At 44.8% G+C, this 16,410-nt stretch overlaps 1 protein-coding gene across 1 annotated transcript; it reads left to right on the top strand.

Annotated features, from left to right (window-relative positions):
* Positions 1-76: 76 nt before the first annotated feature.
* Positions 77-16,266, top strand: DCLRE1C (DNA cross-link repair 1C). The gene is made up of 14 exons (XM_075769907.1): positions 77-216; positions 307-358; positions 2,936-3,020; positions 5,896-5,955; positions 6,608-6,663; positions 7,309-7,410; positions 7,673-7,745; positions 7,906-8,046; positions 9,766-9,867; positions 10,487-10,623; positions 10,791-10,845; positions 12,282-12,370; positions 13,183-13,283; positions 14,119-16,266. The coding sequence occupies exons 1-14, from the start codon at positions 108-110 to the stop codon at positions 15,027-15,029; spliced, it is 2,073 nt and encodes a 690-aa protein (XP_075626022.1). The 5' UTR covers positions 77-107; the 3' UTR covers positions 15,030-16,266.
* Positions 16,267-16,410: the final 144 nt, after the last annotated feature.

Raw genomic sequence — 16,410 nt, 5'->3', positions numbered from 1 at the left:
CGCGCGTCTGATAGGCTGTCAGGAGGCGGAGCCGCCTCACGATTGGCTGAGGGCCGGGGAGGCGGGGCCGCGGGGAGAACGGCGGAAGCGGCACGCCATTCGCCGCCATGAGCCGGTTTGGGGGTCGCGTGCGCGAGTATCCCGGCGTGTCTATCGACCGTTTCGACCACGACAACCTGCGCGCGCGCGCCTACTTCCTCTCGCACTGCCACAAGGGTGAGCCTCGCGCCCCGCCCGTCCCCATGGCAACCCCCCCCCCCCATTCCCTCCCGCCCCCCCAGTGATGGCCGTGCCCTGTCTCCCCAGATCACATGAAGGGGCTGCGGGCGCCCGCCCTGAAGAGGAGGCTGGAGGGCAGGTACGGGCTGGCGGCGGGGCTGCCTGAGGGGGGAGAGGGGACGGGCGAGGCTGCCCCGCCCTGCTGGGGGCCGCCCCGGTGCGGTCCGGCCTCAGCGGCTGCTTACCCGGCCCGGCCTGGGACGCAGCAGCGCCGAGCCAGGAGCGCTGAGGAGGCGGCTGGTTCAAAGCAAAGCGCGAGCAAAGTAGGGTGAGGAAACTGCTATGGATCGTAGAGTCCATAGAGTGGTTTGGGTGGGAGGGGACCTTTACAGTTCGTCTAGTCCAGCCCCCTGCAGTGAGCAGGGGCATCTTCAACTAGCCCAGGTTGCCCAAAGCCCCATCCAACCTGACCTTGAACACTTCCAGGGATGGGGCATCCACAGCTTCTCTGGGCAACCTGTGCCAGTGCCTCACCACCCTCATCCTAAAAAAAACTACTTCTTTAATCTAAACCTACCCTCTTCCAATTTAAAACCTTGTCCTGTCACTCCATGCCCTTGTAAACAGTCCCTCCCCATTCTTCCTGTAGCCCCTTTAGGTACTGGAAGGTGCTCTAAGATCTCCCCAGAGCCTTCTCTAGGCTGAACAACCCCAACTCTCTCAGCCTGTCCTCACAGGAGAGGTGCTCCAGCCCTCTGATCAGCTTCGTGGCCTCCTCTGGACTCGCTCCAACAGCTCCATGTCTCTCCTGTACTGGGGCCCCCAGAGCTGGACGCAGTACTGCAGGTGGGGTCTCACAAGGGCGGAGTAGAGGGGCAGGATCCCCTCCCTCGACCTGCTGCTCACACCTCTTTGGATGCAGCCCAGGACACGGTTGGCTTTCTGGGCTGCGAGTGCACATTGCTGGGCCATGTCCAATTTTTCATCCACCAGTATCCCCAAGTCCCTCTCTCAATCCCTTCATCCCACAGTCTGTATTGATATTGAGGACTGCCCTGACTCAGGTGCCCTTGGCCTTGTTGAACTTTGTCCAGTCTATGAATTTCATGAGGATCCTCACTGCTATTGCTCCCTGGGAGTGTGTCAGTGTGTGGAGACAGCGCTGTGCCTGTGCTGTGAAGGAGCCTGGCTGCGCTCTGAAGTGTATGAGCAAGCAGGTAGCCAGTGCTTTGAGGGAGAGTTATTTCCCTCTGGTCAGCCCTTGTAAGACTTTGTCTGGAGTACTGAGTCCAGTCCTGGGCTCCCCTGGACAAAAAACAGCATCACTGTTTTGGAGCAGGACTGCTGAGCTGGTCTGGGGCTGGAGCACATGATGTGTGAGGAGAGGCTGAGAGCTGGGTGTCTTCAGCCTTAAGAGTAGGAAAAAAACTGTGTATCACTGTTTGCACATGGGGGTAGACTCTTCTTGGAGGTGCATAACGAAAGGGCAATGGACATCTTTTCTTTTTCACTATGAGAATGGTCAAACATGGACACAGAGAGGTTGTGGGCCAGTTCCCAGGTGCTGTTTAATTTATTAGAGTAGATGTTGCATGTCCTCAAATGTGAGCAGAGAATCTCTCTCTGCTCATCAGGTCTCTATGTGCACTGTGCAAAAGCTGGAGCTTTATAGGAATGTCCTGGTTTCAGCTGAGGTAAAGTTACTTTTCTTCATAGCAGCTGGTATGGGGCTGTGTTTTGGATTTGTGCTGGAATCAGTGTTGATAATATAGAGATGGTTTTGTTATATACAGATGTTTTAGTTACTGCTGAGCAGTGCTTGCACAGAATCAAGGCCTTTTTTACTTCTCACACCGCCCCACCATTGAGTAAGCTGGGGGTGCACGGAAGCTGGGAGGGGACACAGCTGGGACAGCTGACCCCGGTTGACCAAAGGGATGTTTCATACCATATGATGTCATGCTTAGCTTATAAGGGGCTTGGGGAAGAGGAAGGGCAGGGATGGCGGCATTTGGAGTGATGGCATTTGTCTTCCCAAGTCACCATTACACGTGACGGAGCCCTGCTTTCCTGGAGATGGCTGAACGCCTGCCTGCCCCTGGGAAGTGGGGAATGAATTCCTTGTTTTGCTTTACTTGCTCATACGACTTTTGCTTTACCTATTAGGCTGTCTTTATCTCAATGCGCAAGTTTTCTCACTTTCACTCTTCTGATTCTCTCTCCCATCCCACTGGGGGACAGGGAGCAAGCGGCTGCGTGGTGCTCAGCTGCCAGCTGGGGTTAAACCACACCAAGGAAGTATTCTATGTTCTGCTGAACGCTAACTGTCCCAAATGCCTGTTCCAGGGAAAGCATGCACATCTGAAACAGACCTTGATGGGTATAGAAACAAGCAAATATATGTGTACATGTGACCATGTACCACACGCTTTATTTATTTCTGCCAAAATACACATGCGTGGGCACACATAGGTAAGTCTTTGCGTTTGCGGTGTTGAAGAAAATCCTTCTCAACAAGGTGGAGTAATTCACCTTGATCCCGTGTCAGGTCGGGGCAAAACTGCTCCTGCAGGCTTGCTGCTCTGCAGTCTCTTCAGATGAGAGAGGGGTCTGAGCATGTGTTTTAGGTACTAGGTGCCAGGTGCTGATGCGTCGTTAGATTGTTCCATGCCTCTACTTTATAAAACACTCATCTATGTTTTTTGTCTCCTCACAGCTTGAAAGTTAAATTATACTGCTCACCGGTAACTAAGGAACTGCTGCTGACTAGCCGGAAATACAAGTTTTGGGAGAATCACATTGTGAGTTTTTGTTTATTTTTAAATTATCACTTTCTAAGCGGTGATTCTAGGGAAGAAGCAGCTTTCCCTCCTCAGAAATGTTGGAATATTGGTGTTGATACAGTGTTTCAGGGCTTAAGTACCTACGTCAGTATGCCTTTCCTTGCTGCTTGCTATGTGGGATCGGTTTATTGTTGTTTACTGTTTAATGTTATTTTTCCCTCCAGAAAATTTATCCTTTGCTCTTAACTTCCGCTTTAAATGTTGTCCATCTGTACTTTGATCATTTGTCTTGCTCCTTCGTTTCCTTACCATGCTCCTATCTCTTTGCTCCTGTCCTTATTTCATTTTCCTTTTGCTTCATTTAAAGTCTCGTACTGCTTGGAGTATGTATAATCTTTTAGTTACATTATTTTCCTTTTACTTTTTGTAAAATGGACTCTCTCTAACATGAAAATATTTTAGTGATGTAAAATCACCGAAGAACTTAATTAGTTTGCTTGATTTCCACTATTTGGAGCCAGAATTCAAGTGATCAGTGGTCACGTATGGGTATGACTTGTAGTTACTTATTTCCTTCCTTTTGCAGATGCAGGCTTTGAAATTGAACGTGTTTCTTTTCACATCTTACTATACGTACATACATCATCACATAGCATAAGGATTTTGCTGTATCCCTTAAGCAAGGACAGGAGAGTTTTCTAGTCAAGTGGAAGGTCAAGAAGGATCTCGGGCAAGCTGAAGCTTGTTTTCTTGGGGGAGTTATGACTTAGAGTTTCCTTAAGTAGGTTTTAAGTGTGGGTCTTAAGCTTTATATCCAACGAAAGTTGTACAAGTGGGACCTAGGAAGTAAGTCAGGCTAAGAGAAAAAAGAGAAGTAGGGAACTTTTCTGTTCTGGGACCTAGTTTAATTGTGAAGCTGAGGGAGAAGATAACTAGCTTTATACTGAAGCCTTGAGAAGTGGAAACATTTAATGGTTTGTAGCATGAACGTGATTCAGGACTCTGTAAAAAAGACTCAGAATGTCCCTTAGGCATCTTTGATCTGTGAAGGAGCACAGTGTGCGTAGGTGACAATTTTTCTAAGCCCGTAATCTTCTTGGACTAGCAAAAATACAAGATGGGTTTGTGGTGGTTTTTTTGTTGGTGTTGGTTGGGGTTTTTATTTTCATTTTTAAGCTTGTTTCCTTTTGCTTCCAGTATCCCTTGAGTTTAACCTAGAGGAAGAGGTCCCTTGCAGGGAGATACCTGTAAGCTATTAGGAGTTTGTATGAGCCGTAAAAGGAAAGTAGGCAATGCTGATCTTGACATCCCTGTTTGCGAAAATATTAATCTGGGAAGAGATGCCAGAGATACCCATGGTGCAGTCTAAGATGAAGCACAATTAACACAAATCAACACAATTAAAAAAAAATACGTAGGTGTTTGCAGGTGGTGCTCCCAGGAGTGACTGCTGGTAATGGCAGAAGCTACACAGGCCCTAAATCAGATAGTAGCTGTTGGATGCCTTGTTCACAAACTTTGTCTTACAATAAATAAGCTTTCTACTTGTAGCATGACTGGGAAATGAATTAACAGCTGATTTGATACTCACCAGACTGAAAGAAGCAATCACGATATCAGCTTCCAGACAAATGTTTTTATGATTTCCAGTCTGACCTTTATTTGTACGTACGGCATGAAAGGCTCTTTGAATCTGCTGCTGGCTTTAACATTTAAACTGTCATCAAAGATGAGGGGAGAACTCTGCTGGAGATATCATTTATGCTCATGAAGTTAAACTGTGGCTGTCAGTGAAGAATTCTTCGGGCAGTTTAAACTTGACAATTGTTTCACTGCAGTAGGAAATTTGAGAATTACTGAGAAATATTGAACATGCAGAATTTAGATCAGCCTCCTGAGTTTATTCAGCTTCAGAATTTGTAGATGATGAAATTAGTATTGATGTTTAAAAAAATCAACTCTTGTTAGTGGCTTGGATTCTTAGTATAGGTTTTTGACACATGCACTTGTGTTTTGGAGCAAGCTCCGAGTTTGATTGGTGTAGCGGGTTTTGGTAGAGAAGCCAAATGTTGCCTTCTTTGTCTGAGTACCAGCTGAATGGATCTCACTGCCCAGGAATTTTTGATGCGGTATCTTGTGAACCCCAATGTGCTGAGGAGACCACTCGGCTGAGAAGCTGGACGTTCTACCCAAGGAGGGTAATAACAGGAGACTTTCTTTTCACTTTGGCTTTTTTGGGCAGGAAAATGATATACAAATATTGTTTAAAATAAAGGGAAAGAACAAACCAGGAGGATGGGAGAGGAGTCTGCGTAGCGGTGCTAACCTTGCAGATGGCCACAGAGCATTTATGTTGCGGGACTCTGTTTTTAGTAGAGGATGTGGCAAAACAGGGGATTAATTGCAGTCTGTAGATTAATCACCCCTACACAAACACAGAAATACCCGCTGCATGTGATTTGTGGCCTCTGCGTCTGGTCATAGGGAACAGTGAGGAGAAGTTGTGCTGCGGCACAGAGACCTGTCCGAGCAAGATCCACCGGTGTGCTCTGGGACTGAGATGTCTTGGGCTTTGCAGTTGTCCAAAAATAAGGCATATGATCCAGCCAGAGAAACCTGAGCTGCTGCTGTTAGAAGTGCAACGTTCTAACTTTTTTAGGCATGCATACCTTGATAGGGGTATCTCCATTTAATTTTTAGACAACTTTTAGAAACCTGTTTTTTCCACTGGAAATGGAAATGCATGAGTTACTATGGGAAAATGGGCTTAATTTTACAGGCTTAGCATTAGCTGCAGTCAGTGCTAAAGATGTCTACATAATGAATACTTAGCCATAAGCATGAAACAAAATGTTCAGTAAATCCCGTAAAGCATTTATTCATTTTGTTACAGGTTGCATTGGAAGTTGAAACTCCAACTCAGATTTCTTTAGTGGATGAAACATCTGGTGAGGTAAGTCACAAAAAAAAAAATTCATATGTTTGTAATGGGCAGTAATACCGTTTATGTAAGCTTGGGAAGTGGATCTTGCCTGTAACACCCAAAGTGGACAAGCTATTTTTAAAATGTATGTTCCCCTTCCTCTCTCCAAGGTGTGTAGCCACATGAATTCTTCTTCCCTACTTTGTTCTTATTCTCATAGCATTTGGGGTTCTTTTTAAAATGTTTTTCCACTGTATTAGTGATCTCCAACTTCCCTTTTTCTCTTGTGATTTTTTTCACCTCCATATTTCGTCGCTTATTTTAACAAGTTTTAACTGCAGGACTTAAAAGTCAGGTACAGGCCTGGTAGAGCATCTCCAGGCAAAGTGTATTCCAAGATGTTTCCGTGATGCTTGTTCACCAAAAACCAAGGAAGGAGGACTGTCTTTCTGGCTGAATGGCTTTCATGAGCACCATACAAAATTCAGTCATCTCTTCTGGCATGACAGGGTGTTCATTGCTCTTCAGGGCTTCTTGGAATGCGAAGAGACTTTCTCTTTGTCAAAAGCAATGCTGAATGCTGCAAGAGGCCCTGGGGAGTTATGTATTGCTTTCACTGTGTCAGTAAAACTCCTGGTAGTACTTATTACAGTGTGAAAATAATGCTAACCATCTCTTCCAGAAAGAAGATATAGAGGTGACACTTCTACCAGCTGGTCACTGTCCAGGATCAGTCATGTACGTCCTTTCAGTACTCTAAATGACTCTGCTGAGAAATTTGTCCTATAGAGTTCTCACTAAGTGCTGTGGTTTTTCTAACTAGAAAAAGCTAGTGAATTTAAAATTCTTACTTGGAGATAAGAGTGTTGTGGCAGGGCCCACCAGCTTTGGTCAAGGTTGGAAAACCACTGTACTATCTGGGATCTGTCCAGACAGAAGTTGTTCCCTTGGTGGGGCAGATTACTTTTCCCAATGCCTATGAATAACAGCTTTTTTGTTTTCAATGGTACTTAAAAATTACATACAAAACTGTGATTAAAAATAAATCCTTCATTTCTTAAGTATGACATTAGAAAGAAGGTGCCCAGCTTCCTGGTACACATACATAATAGATTCCTTTGGCTGCAACAGACAGCTGGGCTACCCTCACAATCTGTGAGGCTTTTGTCTTCAACTCTGACCAGCCTAGGCACAGGTTATTTTCCAGGCATACTGAGTCTGAATTATTTGGTTTATCTGAAATTATTCTAGGACCAGATTCAGCCCAGTATTTCTATTACATCATTCATTAGTCATGCAGACTGCTCTAAGGAAGGTAACAAATTGACACCGGGCATTTAATGCTTTATATTGTTGAGTTTGACTCAGTGTTTCTGTCTGTAGGTTTTTGTTTGAAGGTGAGAATGGCACTGTGCTGTATACAGGGGATTTCAGGCTTGCAAAAGGAGAAGCAGCCAGAATGGAGCTTTTGCATTCAGGGAGCAGGTGAGACTTCAGCTGTTCATGGGGTTTAGAAAGAATAAAAGATCTCACAGGCATCGACAATTCAGGAATAATGTCATCTTTTTTCCTCTTTTTTTATTCTGGATTAAATATATTTGCAGTCAGGCAATATTGCAGTTACAAGCCCCTTTTGACTTGCTCTTTGTAATAAAGAGGAAGAATCGCCTCCTTTAGAAGAGAGAGGAAGTGGTGTATCTTACTACTGTGATGCACTGCTCACTCTGATATCACATTTCTCTTTCAGAGTAAAAGACATCCAGAGTGTGTATTTGGACACCACTTTTTGTGATCCCAAATTTTATCATATACCAAGCCGGGTAAGTCTAAATAAGCTGTGAGAGGAAAGGTCCTTAAAGCTGCTAATTAATTAACCAGCCCTTTGTTAGGGTTAAGTCTTCCAAGGCAATGCCATTTTGCGTTACCAAATCACAGTACTTTGGAAGTATCTTCAAAGATGATATTTTCTAAACTTTTCAGGAGGAGTGTTTAAAAGGGATCTTAGAGTTAGTGCGAAGCTGGACCTCGCTGACTCGCTATCATGTTGTGTGGCTGAATTGCAAAGCTGCTTACGGATATGAATATTTATTCATAAACCTCAGTGAGGAACTTGGAATCAAGGTAACATTTCTGTAATTGTTGCTTTAGAATTGATCCTCAGGAATGATTGTGGCCAGTCACTGAGCTGGAAATGGCTGCACAGAGGACTGCTGTATGTGAAAGATGTACATGCTTTCATCACCTACACTTAAAAAGCTACAGTTGTGCCCAAAATAAGTTAACTAGTTGATTTCAGTCTGGAACATCTGGGCTCTTGACATGGTTTAGCTCTCCAGGGAGAAGTTGATCCCCAGTGTTTACCTCTCTCCCTTTTATCTTGTGGTGCATTGACCCTGGCTGGAGGCCAGGTGCCCCCCAAAGCCACTCAAGTGGACAGGGGAGGGTTGTGGGTCGAGATAAGGACAGGGAGAGATCGTTCACTAATTACCATCACGGGCAAAACAGACTGAACTTGGAAAAAATTCATCTAATTTATTACCAAGCAAAACAGAGTGGAGCAATGAGAAATAGAACCAAAACTTAACACACCTCCCCCCACCCCTCCCATCTTCCTTGGCCCAGCTTCACTCCCCATTTCTCTCCCTCCGTCCCCCCAGCAGGACAGGGGGAGGGGGAATGGGGGTTGTGGTCAGTTCATCACACCTTGTCTCTGCCACTCCTTCCTCCTCAGGGGGAGGAGGACTCACACTCTGCCCCTGCTCCAGCCTGGGGTCCCTCCCAACGGGAGACAGTCCTCCACCAACTTCTCCAACCTGAGCCCTTCCCATGGGCTGCAGTTCTTCACCAACTGCTCCAGCATGGGTCCTTCCCATGGGGTGCAGTTCTTCACCAACTGCTCCAGCATGGGTCTCTCCCATGGCGTACAGACCTTCAGGAGCAGACTGCTCCAGCGTGGGTCTCCCACGGGGTCACAAGTCCTGCCAGCAAACCTGCTCTGGCGTGGGCTCCTCTCTCCATGGGGCCACAGGTCCTGCCAGGAGCCTGCTCCAGCGCGGGCTTCCCATGGGGTCACAGCCTCCTTCAGGTGCCTCCACCTGCTCCAGCATGGGATCCTCCACAGGCTGCAGGTGGAATCTCTGCTCCACCATGGACCTCCATGGGCTGCAGGGGGACAGCCTGCCTCACCATGGTCTTCTCCAGGGGCTGCAGGGGGATCTCTGCTCCTGCTCTGGTGCCTGGAGCACCTCCTGCCCCTCCTTCTGCATTGACCTTGGTGTCTGCAGGGTTGTTCCTCTCACATCTTCTCACTCTTCTCTCTGCCTGCAACTGCTCCTGGTGGGTTTCTTCCCCCCTTCTCAACTCTGTTATCCCCGAGGAGCTGCCACCATCGCTGATGGGCTCAGCCTTGGCCAGCGGCAGGTCTGTCTTGGAGCCGGCTGGCATTGGCTCTGTCAGATGTGGGGGAAGCTTCTGGCAGCTTCTTGTAGAAGACACCCCTGTAGCCCCCTCCCTACCAAAATCCTGCCACACAAACCCAAAACACTTGTGCATGATGAAAGCCTTCTCACTTACACATGACGTTAATAGTTAGCAGATATATTCTGACTTTCATTGATGAATATTCATCCCTCTTCAGCATAGGAGGTATGTTCTGCTTGTTCTAGATGTCCAAGTTTCTTTCGGCTAACACTTCTCCACTTGGACATTATTAATGGGTAGTAATTGTTTAAATGCCTACCAGCATTTGTTGTGAGCAGAACCACATCTGCAGAGTTGCTCCAACTGCAGTCTGGAGCTAAGACGTTGAGCTAATTAAGAGTAAACTCTGCTTTTCTCCAGGTGCATGTGAACAAACTTGATATGTTCAGAAACATGCCAGAAATTCTCTACCACGTTACTAGAGACCGACACACTCAGATTCATGCCTGCCGACATCCTCGGGTGTGTAGCATTTTGCAAAGCCTCTGCTAACTTTGCTGTGACTGATGGGTTATAGGTGCTAATGTTTTGGTTCTGTTGTGCTAATGAAGGCTTGGGCTAAATGGTAGCTTAGTGCAAAAGAGAGTGAGAACTTTAGTTAGTGGGCTGAAGTTGTGGGTTGTTTGTTGGGTTTTTTTTAAAGAACAAAAAGGAAAAAAATATGCTAGAAATAACTTAATTGTATTTGAAAGTTTACAATTGTATTTTTAAGTGAAGACAAGTAGCAGATTAGATCTGTCAGGTATTACCCACTTAAATACAAAAAAAGCAAGTTCATATGGTCTGTCCTGCAGCCATGCACAGTGTGCTTGTAGTGTATGGCCTTCCCTTTCCAGGATGTCTATCAAGCTGAAGGCTCCAACTTGGAGGAGAGCCAGTAGAACAGGGGATGGCACATTGGGGCATTGGTCTCTGTGATTGATTTACTTTGTCAAGTGCACTGTGGAAGCAGGATGCTGCAGCAAAGTGTTTCAGAGCAGTTGGAAATGAGATGAAAAGTTGGTCTGGCTAGATATTATGTTGCTCAATTTTGGGGGAAAAAAGGTCAGGGTTACACTTAATTTTCTATTGCGTTTGGCAGGATGATGACTGCTTTCGAGGGAACAGACTGCCCTGTGGGATGACTTGCCAAAATGGAACTCCCTTGCACATCATCAGCATCAAACCCTCCACTATGTGGTTTGGAGAAAGGATCAAGAAAACCAATGTAATAGTGAGGTGAGCATTTGGGCCATCCGGAAACTTGTTGCTTCAGGTGCATATCTTGCCTGATGCTTGTGTAACTGAATCTCAAAATGGACTTTTTAAGAGTAGGTTATGCTTGCCTGTGGACAGAGGATGAAGAGCAGTTACCTAATTTTTGTGCCTCCTCTTTTTTTTTTTAGGACTGGTGAGAGTACCTACAGAGCTTGCTTCTCTTTCCACTCTTCATACAGTGAGGTTTGTATATTTGTAGTACTTGAGTATACATTGATTAAAAAATAAAGGAGCTTTGATTATTTTGGAGTGGATGGCATGACTTGTCACAGTAAAAAAAATCTTTTCAGTAATAAGACATAGGGGATAGGAAGTTCTGGATGCTGAAGACAGAGAAGTCTGTTTTAACATAGGTGCAGAAGAACATGTCAAGGTAGGGCAGGATTATAAGCCTATTATTTTTTGTTCTCTCAAAGTATTGGTCACTGCTACAATTGTTTTGACTCCCTTTTTATTTTAGATTACTGTGTAACTATGCAATGCTTAAAGCTTGGCATTTTGGTTTTCAATACATTATCTGCTGTGACTCAGTTTTGGGCGGGTTTGCTGCCTTTTCCTTGCCCACACATCTAAACAGAATTTTTCCACATTGTAGCTGCCGCTATTACTCCTCTTTCTGTGTAAAAGACTAAAAGGAAATTGGTCATGGTAGCTCTTCTCCAGCATCACACACTTTCATTTCATATGACTCAATCCAATTCTTAAAATACTTCTCTCTCCTAAGAAACTGAACTGAAACGGGATCAGTGCTAACAATTAACCTGTCACAAAGCCTCGCACATACAAAATGGAGATTGTTCTGAGCCCTAGGAAGATGGTTCTCTTGTTAAGATCCTGGTTAAGTTTCAATTTTCTCTGCCATGCAGAATTTTAAATGGAGGTACTAGCGCAGTACGTACAACGTGGCAGCTTTGCTGGCAGAATATGGAGGGTCGTGTATTGTAACAGACTCGTACCTCCACATGCAAAAATAGATGGATCCTACTGGTCTGCATAGATAGGAGTGTAATCTGCAAACTTGCAAGTGTTTTCAGTGCTCAGCACTGATAAAGCCTCAGCTGGAGTGGAGTGCCCCAAACTGGACACAGTTCTTCCAGAAATTTACAGTCTGCAGAGCATCTAGAAGTCAACAGAGTAAGGCCTGGAAAAAGTGACGTGTTTTGTCATAATGGGCTTTTATAGTGGACCGAAGGAAGACTTTAGGAAAAGTCTTTCAGGAAGGAAATACCTGATCTGCACGACTAGGGACTTGAAGTCCAGTAAGAAAAATGCAGGTCTGAAAAGACCTACAGCAGTAAGGACAGTGAAGCATTGGATCACGTTCCATAGGAAGAGGTTTGTCTAGCCTTTTCTTTCAGAGATAGTGATGGCCAGGCGTGTAGTAGTCGATAACTGCTGTGAGGTGGTTAGGTGAGGCTGAGTTCTCAGCATCCTTCCAGGGATGTTTTTCTGTTACGGAGCTATCCGCTTTGATAAGAGTTTGGCTCGTGGGTCATACTGGTCTTTGCACAAGGCAACTGGTAGTACTTGTTGTGGGTGTGCTTTGATCAGTACTGCCATTAAGTGAAATTATTAACTGTTGATGTAACTTATTAACCAGCTGCTTCTTTTCAATTTAGATTAAGGATTTCCTGAGCTATATCCGCCCTGTGAATGTGTATCCCAATGTGCTGCCAGTGGGTAGGACAGAAGACAAAGTTATGGAAATGTAAGTGACCGGTGGCTGCTGAACGGAGGTGATCCGATCTCTGTTCTTGTAGGACAACCCCCTCCTGAATCCCAGCCTCTCAAGCAGGCCATGGCCTTTTGCTTTACTTGTCTGATAATTCAGATTTTTTTTCCCCTATAATCAGTCCTGCAGACTTCAGCTTTCTGAAGATCACCTGTATGTTGTGCTAAGTCTGAGAGTTTATATTCCACATGTTACTTACACCTGTGTATAGAGGCTTTTCTGCTCTTAAACTCGGGGTGGAATCTGAATACACATTCATCTCATTTTATTCTGTGACCTATTTCTATTTGTCATTACTACTTGTCAGAAGTTTCTTTTTAAAGAGGATTTTTCTGGGGACTTGAACTCTTAGCCTCTGTATGGCATCAGAGGCCTGTACTTTTGTGCTGCTCCAGATGTTAGCAGCTTAGAAAGCAGCACAGCAGCGGTGTCACTTGGTCTGAACAAAATGAAGGCTTGTTTCTTTGTTCCTTTTTCTTTTCCTCCTTAATCAGAAAGGAGATACGTTACAATTATTGAATAAAACTGCAGTCAGGTTTTGAACATCTTGTCTTCTCTAAGCAAGGCACTAAAAGACAGTTTCCAACCGGTGTACGTGTTTTAAGGTAAATATATAGAAATGACAGATTTCTACCTTTAAGCTGCCTAAACTCACCAATGAATTAAGAACTTTTCCCTAGCTATTGCTGCCTTTAACAATTTTACCGCAGTGTACTTAGATGAAGTTATGAGCTCCTGAAAGTATCTGCTGAGTTCTAAATGTGAATCGCTTTTCTCATTCACCTCAGATTAAAGCCATTATGCAGGTCCTACAGGAGAAACATGGAACCCAGGTACAAGCCCTTAGGAACACTGAAGAGACCCCACAAGAGAGACTCATCTGACACAGGTAAAGGTTCTGCTGGTGCTGCTGTGCCTCCAGTGTCAGTCTGGGACTAAGCAGAGGTGCCAAAAGCCATGGGGGTCACCACAGTCTGTCTGTGCTCAAAGCAACGGTTAGAAAGGAGAAACATAAATTAAATGAACTTAGGTTTTAGGAGGGTGAGAGAGCACTAATTGTGTAAGAGCACAAGCACGCTTGTTTATGATCTTAAAATGTGCTTCATGCTTAACAGCCCTTTAAGTTTTGGAAGAGTTTCACTTTGCAGTCCTGGACCATCCCTAGTAGAGCTGTTTCTAACGGAACTTTGCTTCTATCACCTCCTGCGTGGTGGGGGGCAGAGTGGTGTATCAGTGGAATTGCTCCTCTTCATTATCTCGTGCTGCTGGCTGTTTAACGCCCAGCAGCTTTTTTAAGCTCTGCTGGTAGGTGGATGCTGTGCACAGCTTCTGGAAAGCCACATGGGAACTAGAAGACAACTTTGGGCCTGCTGCATTCTCTGCAGCTATTTCTGAAGCGCCAAGGGTGATATAGTCCTACCAAAGCATGTCAGAGGCCCGAATAAATGAATAAACGTGACTACCGGTGCTACATCTGATCTGCTGCATCTGACATGGAGGGTGACAACTAGCAGCTTTCCTTGTAAGGCACTGTGCTGGACGAGGCAAGGCAAACGCTGTCAATAATGTCCTGCTAAGTGTCCATCTGGGTTAAAGAACTTTTTCCTCTCCTCATACTAAATGGATTTTTATTAAAACTTTGCTCTCACAGAATTTTGTCAGAGATCTGAACTTTTCTTAGTGTTGGTTTGGTTTTTTTTTCCCCTCTGTTCTTTTCTTGACAGATGAAGATGATCTCTTTGACTCAGAATTAACTTCTGCAAGGCCTAAGATTCTAAAACAGCAGGGAGAAGAGAGCAGGCTCTCCAACACAGGACAGTCTGAGAGCACAGAAGGTTGCAAAGTGACCGCAACTTACATCTCCCCCAAGGTAGACTTCATGGACTGTGAGGAATCAAATGATGATGATGATGATGACGATGAAGAAGAATCTGAAATAAATGTAGTTCAAGTTCTTTCCCATGAGCCAGATGCCACTTCCACAGCAAATTTTGATGGAGTAACAACTAGTGACCAACAGGAGTCTAATGCCGACGTCCCTCGCTGGGATGCATTTTTTAAGTGTAACAAACCAGAAGAGAGCTCTGAAAATGAGGAGAACTTCCCATCTTCAGCAGATGCTGGTGGGTCCCAGTCACTCTTCAGTGATTCAGATGGCGTAAGCGACTCAACACACATCTCCTCCCAAAATTCTTCTCAGTCTACGCACATATCGGAGCAGGGGAGCCAGGGCTGGGATAGCCAAATGGACACAGTACTCATCACCTCCCAAGAGAGAAACGCCTTGGACTGTAGCTGCTTCGGCAGAGGTGGGAGCAGAGCAGTCGTTTCCATAGTGCAGGAGACCGCCAAAGACAGTCAACCTGACAACAGTCGGTGGAAGCCACTGGGTCAAAACAGATGTTGTGCGAAAGACGCAGAAGCTGGCACTGCTCATGCTCAGGATGTGCTGGCTGAAGGAAGTGACAACTCCAGGACGCCTGATCTGGAACTGAGGAGGGACTCGCAGAGCTCCTCCGACTTCGAAATTCCCTCCACTCCTGATGCTGAAGCACCTCAGCCAGATAAACTGCACTGTTTATATAAGAAGCTAGCGGCAGGTGAAAACATACTGAGTATGAAAAAAGTCTCCTGAAGACAGATGTAACTGATTACATCATAACAAAGGCTGAACTTTTTGTTTATTAAACCCTGAATCATTTTTAAGTGCTGATTACTATCTGCTGCTATGCTAATTCCTGAATTTTTATAAGAAATATCTTACTGTCAGATCTAGGAATCTGCAGCCTGTGTAACCTTACTGTTAATTCCATGAAGTACTGAAAAGGAAGCATTTGTAGGAGGGACTGTAAAAGCCTTCTACCTCCCGAGGTTCTTGTCTCCAGGACAAAAAAATGGACCAAAACTAAGGGTAGAACACTAGATGAAACTTAGTGTTTCTCCGTATCACGAGCTCTAAGAGTTTGCTGTTGGTATATATATATGATCTCAGGTTTTAATAAAATACCATGTTTTTAACTGTGGGGAGGAACACAACATCTTTCAGAAACAACCACGCAAACAATGCAATAGTGGCACTTTGACTTTAATCCTGAGTTTTCACTGCAGTTATTTCTAAAAGCAACTGCAGAACAGACTAGAGAATTACTGGCAAAAGTTGGGGTTTTTTTTGGTTTTTTTTAAATCAAATTGTTCTTTTCAAGCAGTCTCTCTTCACACTGAGCAAGTGTTGTTAGCCGATCTAACTCCTGAATGAGGTGCTATATGGCATTGGCTATGGTTTTAACTTGTCATCAGTTTCTCCATGGCTTGGACTGTTCTGATTTTTCAGAAAGACTTAAAAGTAAAGTCCTGTGGCACGTGGCTCCAGAGCCACCACAGCAGCCTGCTCTGGAGGCTGTCACAGCAACAGAAGGTAACCTGTTATCCTGGGCAGGTTCTTCTGTTTCTCAAGGCTCTTGCATTACCAAATTTCACCTCCCCTGCAACATTCCATTGCCTACACTCACCTGAGACATGTTTAGATTTCTTTTTTAAAATCAAGACAATAGTCTCCATGCACATATGCTGTCATAACTAAATCTTTGCCGAAATCTTTAGCTTCTAAAATGAAAATGTAATTCAGGTTTTTGTTAAATTGCAGTGCCTACAAAAATGCCTAAACAAACAGCAGAAGTCATGTAAAAATCTGTGAGATTTCCCATCCATGTGGTCTTAAGACAGAAAGAATTAAACAGACTTTCAGTATGACAGCTGTCCCCCCCTGTGTACATCGTAAGTCTTTCTGCTGTCTTTAGTGAAACGGGAATATTAAACCAGCCAGCATTCTGCTATTAGGAACAGCGGCAGGAGGGGAAGGAAAAAAATAATAATTGCTATCATCAGCTATGTATGGTTTTAAGGATATTCAAGTCTATGTATTTCTGCCCTGTCACCTTGCCCATTCTCTTCCTGGGATTTGTTAACATAATTCCCAAATGTGGTCTATCAACGCTTTTTTTTAAAGCGGGCCTGAG

This window comes from Balearica regulorum, chromosome 1, assembly GCF_011004875.1.
Source record: "Balearica regulorum gibbericeps isolate bBalReg1 chromosome 1, bBalReg1.pri, whole genome shotgun sequence".
NCBI lineage: Eukaryota > Metazoa > Chordata > Aves > Gruiformes > Gruidae > Balearica > Balearica regulorum.
The sequence above is the reverse complement of the archived record's forward strand: the minus strand, read 5'-3'. Positions and strand labels throughout refer to the sequence as shown.

Bases quoted from the DNA above. Each gene is read 5' to 3' on its own strand.
- DCLRE1C (XM_075769907.1), top strand. From the start codon at position 108: ATGAGCCGGTTTGGGGGTCGCGTGCGCGAGTATCCCGGCGTGTCTATC. The intron at 7,746-7,905 runs GTAAGTCTAAAT...TAAACTTTTCAG, and splicing joins TTTATCATATACCAAGCCGG to GAGGAGTGTTTAAAAGGGAT. The intron at 10,624-10,790 runs GTGAGCATTTGG...TTTTTTTTTTAG, and splicing joins AAAACCAATGTAATAGTGAG to GACTGGTGAGAGTACCTACA.